Genomic DNA, 5,879 nt, shown 5'->3' with positions numbered 1-5,879 from the left:
TCCCGGCACATTCCGTTGCACCAGGCAAGTATAGTACCAGTACTCGACGCAACCACGAGGCAACGAACGTGTCAGCGCGACCCGGTGAGATTCCGTCCACATCGACATCGGATACGCAGTTCTCTTCTGACCGGAGACGAGATTCAGATCGGTGGTTTTCCAGATCCATCTCCATAATAAGCACATGGAGCGATCAAACACGACAGTTTGTCCCAGCAGTACTACACGCAACGTGCTGCTGGTACGTCTGGCGACACCGGCAACGTGCAAGGCCTCGACGCGTCGCTGGAACGGGCTTGTGTGCACATTATTGCTTGTGTACGAGCACCATCATGGGTTGCGCCCGGTGATAAACACTTGTGTGTGTACCATCTGAACTCGAGCAACGACCCACAAGGACAGCGCAAAAGGCACAACACAACATACAGAATACACTTTCAACCCAACAGACGGATCACGGAGTGCCAAAATATATCTGAAATACGGATCTAAAAGGTTTTTCAGGGCGACCTAATAATATGGGCAGGCACCAGATGCCGGCGATTCTCGTCCCTCGCCATGACAAGTGGCAGAGGAACAAGGCCAAAATTAACATGACAAAGGCATTTACACAAACCGGGTACGAGGAACCCATATCTGTACCGATACAACTCGTACCTCCAGAGCAGCTGCCACCATGGTTTCGGTGGCCTATTGTACAGTTCATGACACTATTATCTTCTTCCATGTTTTCTGATGGTATCTACTATTTGCGGATATTCAAGTTGAATGCAGTATCTGCAGATCAAATCAAGAGTAGTTTGAGCATCAAGGAATCGCCGTTAATCTGCACTGCTGCAGATGAGAGTCCAAAAAATGAAAAGAGTAGACATACAAGGGAGCGGCATACTTAGAAGAGCAATGTCAAGTAGAAAATAATCCACCCCGCCATGGAGAACACTGCAAAAATGTGCACCCAGAACAAGATCGCGGCTGATTCTTTCCCGCACCCTCTGAGGTTTGCAACAGCACCTGCAAACAGAAGGATCTTTATTATCAGATTCCATAGTGTGGTTTGCTAACATGCAGCACACTAACCCACTGTCTTGCAGATCTCAACTAACATGATGACCTCACACACACTGCCCCACTGTCTTGCAGATCTCAACTAACAACGCATTATTGGAGTATTTTAAGGTTTATTAAACATGAACACATGATAGTTGAGTGATAAGCAGCGAGCCTTATTTTCTCAACAAACAAAGCATTATTGGAGTTTTAAAGGTTTAAACATTATGGTAAGTGATAAGCAGTGGTCCCTTATTTTCTCATACCTGAGAGCACTGATGTGGGCATGGAATGCTGCAGTAGTAGGACAAACTTGAACATTTTGTCATCTTTGGGAATGAAACCAAGCTTATCAACTAGCATTACGATGCCAACCCCAGCAATTGGAACCAAGATCAACCGTGCAAAAATAATAGCAACGGTGGTCCGCACACCAAGTCTCTTACTCCCTTCACCAGGACCTGATGAATAAACCAGGGCTAGTGTTAAGATCTGGAGAAACGCATCTCCTCGCCATACAATGGCAATGGTTCGGGTGATGTCAGTATAATACAATTTCACAACAGTTTCAAAGGAAAATAGATTCTTACCATCAACAAGATTACCCCCCACAGCAAGCAAAATGCATGGAATCATAGCTTCCCTGAAAATGTGGCATATTTTAGACAATAGAAGTCATCATGTGTAATTTAAGTTCTGTAGTTTAATTGGTGCAAGGTCCGTGTATATTTGAAAAGAAATCCGAAAGCAGGATGCAAATACCCAAGAATGAGGCAGCTGTCTGTGAAGAAGAATAGAGGTGCATCATCCGTGAATATCAAACCCTTCAAGAATGGAACAACACCGATTCCAATTGCAAAGACCTGTTCCATAGTGTAAAATTAGATTCCAAGGCACAAAATACAGATATATTTTTCTGTAATAATTACTAATAGAATACACTCCCATCAATACATACAGAGGCAATAATTGGTGGCTGAAGAAGTTGCTTGTCTTTTAGGAATTTCACCACACATCTAACACAGCTTAATATCTGTAACAACAGAACACAATTATTCACATTGCAATATAACTGTATCAAATTGAATAAGAAAAGACCAAAGTGTATTAAACTACGAATCACTGCTAGTATTTTTTTTACCTTTGATCCTAGAGAAGTAGAGCCTTTTTGATTCCCCTCGAGAGCTAACAAAGGCTCATCCTCGGGTACAGTACTAGTGTGAGTGCCTGTTGGATATTTACCAAGTTCAGGCATCGCGTTTTCTTCAGATGCCAGAACCGGAAGCTTCTCCTCTTCACCATCAAAGGTCTCTCCAGGTGGTGGAGAAAGCATCTTGAACACATATGTGTAAACAATAATCGCACCAACCTGCATCAAGTGAAGAATTCATTCAGCACATGATCTCAGAACAGTTATTCATATTCCTGATATAAATGCTGAGCTTTTATCTTTATATCACAAAGTAGTCATCCTGACTTCTAAGTAAAACACTGAACACATGCACCTCCCGAAAAGAAAATGCACATACCCATTGACCAAATGAGATATACGCGTTTCCATCCTGGCTGCATTTTTCAGAGTCACCAAAAGGATTGGATGGGTCCCGACATAGTGCTGCAATGAGAACCAGAGGTATATTTCCAATGTTCCCTGTGTCAGAAATAAACGGTCAGATGCGTATCAGATAGAAGAATCACAAATGAAATGCAACTTTTTCAAAAAGAGGAAAACAAACACCTATTCCAATGTGAATAACAGTAAACTTGAAGTACGGATAAGGAGGTCGGATGATAGACGCCACCACAAAGCCAATCAAGGAGCCAGACACGGCGCCTACAACAATATTTACTGGAATATACCACCTACAAAATACAAAAAAAGGAGAGAAAATGTCAAATAGGAAGAAAGCAATCACGGCAGAGTTACTGCCAACGGAAAAGGCTAAAACAGCGAAAAAAGGACTGTATGGACTCAAAGATAAAGTTCACACAATTCTAACGAGATGAATATTGACAGCAACAATACTCTAATTAAATGAATGCGCTGAAATAGTTTCTCTACTGATTTCCATATTCCAGTATATATATTACTAGAAAGAAGTACTGCCATTAAACTAGTCCAGGAAAGCTTGTTTCGATTCCATTCTAACCCTTAAAACTCAACTAGAACCAATTAACCCACCAACATGCGTTTCCTTCACTCTTCGATGGTACCCTTTTTTGCATTTATTTTGAGAAACGCGGAGTCGCGTGAGCTAATTTGTCGTACTCGGAAGCTCATGACTAAAATTTGTCGCTAATTTGTCGTACTCGGAAGCTCATGACTAAAATTTGTCGCTAATTTGTCGTACTCGGAAGCTCATGACTAAAATTTGTCGCTAGTTTGTCGTACTCGGAAGCTCATGACTAAAATTTGTCGCTAATTTGTCGTACTCGGAAGCTCATGACTAAAATTTGTCGCTAATTTGTCGTACTCGGAAGCTCATGACTAAAATTTGTCGTACTCGGAAGCTCATGACTAAAATTTGTCGCTAATTTGTCGTACTTGGAAGCTCATGACTAAAATTTGTCGCTAATTTGTCGTACTCAGAAGCTCATGACTAAAATTTGTCAGGATATTCGATAATAGTAAATCACTGTGATATTTTGACTTATAATCTAATAATAGTAACAGCATTACGGTCAGTAGCTCACACGACAAAACTGAGTTACTAAACTGCTGAACAAAGAAAGTAAGGAGCGTCATCGAAATACAATCCTTACCACTGCACCAACTTCTCGAGCGTGATTGCGCTGCCCAGTTGGGAAAATATAAGGCAAGGAAGTAGAAGCGAGAACACAAGCTGCACCAAACAGTCAAAATATGTAAGCACTATGATGATGGAGTAGCTAACACCTTCCTAGTCTGTATAACACCACCCAGCTACCATTCTTCGAGGTCACTATATGTCTAGTAGCTATGCATTTATCACAAAAGAAAGGAGAGGACAGACAAGGAAAAGCTCACCCCGTTGAGAAGCTTGCGGCCGTTGGGCTGGAGGATGTTGACGTACTTGGTGGCCATGAGGAAGCCCATGAAGCAGACGGTGAAGACCTTGGCGATGGGCAGCACGGCGTACTTGAGCATGGAGAGCACCGACGTGTCCGTGGAGCCTCCCTGCGCCGCCGTCACCAGCGCCTCCATCAGCGACCTCCTCTCCATCATGACCTCGCCCAGATTGACTTGAGCCGAGCCCTCCTTTTCCCCTTCCCTCGCAGTTGCAGCCCTCACGGCTCACGAGCAGGACCCACTCGATTCTTCTGCCATTAAAGAAGGGCTTACTTATATAGACGGCAAAATATAGAGGCGACAGCAGGAAAATCGCAGGACTGCTTTCGACGCCGGCCGCGCCAAAGATGGCCCAGCTGGCACAACGCCGTGCCGGACCAACCACCTTCCGGTTCGCGCAAAACCGCGCAGCACACGGCGGCTGATGCGTGGGGGGAAGGACCTCGAATCGAACCGAATCGTGGGGGGAAAACCAGATTCCAAACGGCTGGACGGCTGCGGATGACGGCACCGATTCCCGAGCGCGTGGGTGGCTGTCGCCGCCGAATTCGGCCCGCCGGGGGATCCGGTTCCGCTACTGTGGCGTGAGCATCCCCGCCGGCCCCGCCCGATTCGTCACGCCACGGCCAACCCGCCCAACGGAAAACCACTCCCCCCCGCCCAAAATACACCCCACACGAAAACCACTTGGGCTCAAAGCTCTGACGCAACTCCCGAGCTAAAAATCCCAAATCAGCACTGGAAACCGCGCGAATAGTCCAATGCGCGCGACCATGGCCCACGGCGGCGTCCGCCCGCAAGCAGATGGTCGAAACGAGGCGAAAATCAGCGGGAGAACTCACCAGGAAACCGGGGAGGCGATGCGCGCGCGGAGGGGAGGGAGGCGAGCCGCCGGCGGGAGGGGAATCCTGCGACCACCAAACCCCGTCTGCCGCAGGGTTGGAGCCGGATTAATAAGGCAGGCAGGGGCGGAGAGTGTGATTAAGGTGGGGTGGAATAGCGGGGCGCTGTTTGATTCGCAGCGGACTCTTGGGAGACTTGGGAGGGAGGGAGGGATGAATCTGGCCGCGGTCTCTCTTTCGCCGGGTGAGAGGAGAAACGACGAGACGGGACGAGTGTTGGGGGGTTGGGGCGTAGGTGGGGCCTTTTTTTCTCGCTTCGGACGGGCCTGCTTTTTATATCCTCTTTTGGCTCGGCTGGGGGTCGTGCAGCGAAGCCACAATCAATCGCGAGGAGCGACACACAGTCCGTACGCCGTCTATCCGGCTGCTCCACTTGGCGATGTTGCCACCGGTCACCGGGCCAGGTGGGCGCTCTCAATAATTGTCCATGGTTTTTTTTTTGTGTGTGTTATTTGTTTCTTTTTTCTTTTGCTCATGTGTGCTTGGGAATGTATCTCGGGATTTTTTTTTCTCCCTTCGAAATTCACCTCTTGCATCAGGTAAGAACTAAGAACACGTTGAGGACCGAACACGTTGAACACGTTAAGGCTTCTAGTCGATCTTGGTGTCCTGGATCGGAAGGTCGAGATGCCAACTTGCTTTTAAGATGTTCTATTTATCATGCGGCGCCTTGACATTTGAATAGTCATGTGCATAAAACAAAGCAAATTTGGAGTTTGGGACCAACAACATATGTTTGCTAGGGTGTGTCATTGGTTCCATACCCAAATTATATGTCTTACTCATTGTCCGTGTTATTCAACTCAGACTTGGAGATTTGTTGAGATGTAGGAGTCAAGGAAGATGTGGATTCTTGCACGAAGAGAGATGAAGTCATGAGG

The 5,879-nt window shown here is 46.4% G+C and overlaps 1 protein-coding gene across 4 annotated transcripts; it reads right to left on the bottom strand.

Moving 5' to 3' along the window:
* Positions 1-459: 459 nt before the first annotated feature.
* Positions 460-5,244, bottom strand: LOC125531260 (protein PIN-LIKES 6-like). Of its 4 annotated transcripts, none has more exons than XM_048695674.1 (12): positions 4,939-5,244; positions 4,055-4,344; positions 3,811-3,890; positions 2,786-2,910; positions 2,577-2,698; positions 2,189-2,416; positions 2,006-2,080; positions 1,810-1,910; positions 1,638-1,690; positions 1,314-1,508; positions 875-1,011; positions 460-777 (listed from the first exon to the last, which is right to left on the bottom strand). In XM_048695674.1, exons 2-11 carry the CDS (start codon positions 4,250-4,252, stop codon positions 890-892), a joined length of 1,299 nt encoding a protein of 432 aa, XP_048551631.1. In that variant the 5' UTR covers positions 4,253-4,344; positions 4,939-5,244; the 3' UTR covers positions 460-777; positions 875-889. The 4 variants fall into 4 exon arrangements, with proteins under 4 accessions (XP_048551631.1, XP_048551628.1, XP_048551630.1 ...); XM_048695671.1 differs by having other exon boundaries at positions 4,055-4,347; positions 4,939-5,243; XM_048695673.1 differs by having other exon boundaries at positions 890-1,011; positions 4,055-4,347; positions 4,939-5,243.
* Positions 5,245-5,879: the final 635 nt, after the last annotated feature.

This window comes from Triticum urartu, unplaced genomic scaffold (genome assembly GCF_003073215.2).
Source record: "Triticum urartu cultivar G1812 unplaced genomic scaffold, Tu2.1 TuUngrouped_contig_6918, whole genome shotgun sequence".
Classification (NCBI taxonomy): Eukaryota; Viridiplantae; Streptophyta; class Magnoliopsida; order Poales; family Poaceae; genus Triticum; species Triticum urartu.
Note: the sequence above shows the minus strand (reverse complement) of the source record. Positions and strands in the feature narration are given on the sequence as shown.

Excerpts from the sequence above, each read along its gene's own strand:
- LOC125531260 (XM_048695674.1), bottom strand. The coding sequence starts at position 4,252 with ATGATGGAGAGGAGGTCGCTGATGGAGGCGCTGGTGACGGCGGCGCAG. Across the intron at positions 2,911-3,810 it reads CTCGAGAAGTTGGTGCAGTG|GTGGTATATTCCAGTAAATA; the intron begins GTAAGGATTGTA and ends TGTATTTTGTAG. Across the intron at positions 1,691-1,809 it reads GACAGCTGCCTCATTCTTGG|GGAAGCTATGATTCCATGCA; the intron begins GTATTTGCATCC and ends CCACATTTTCAG.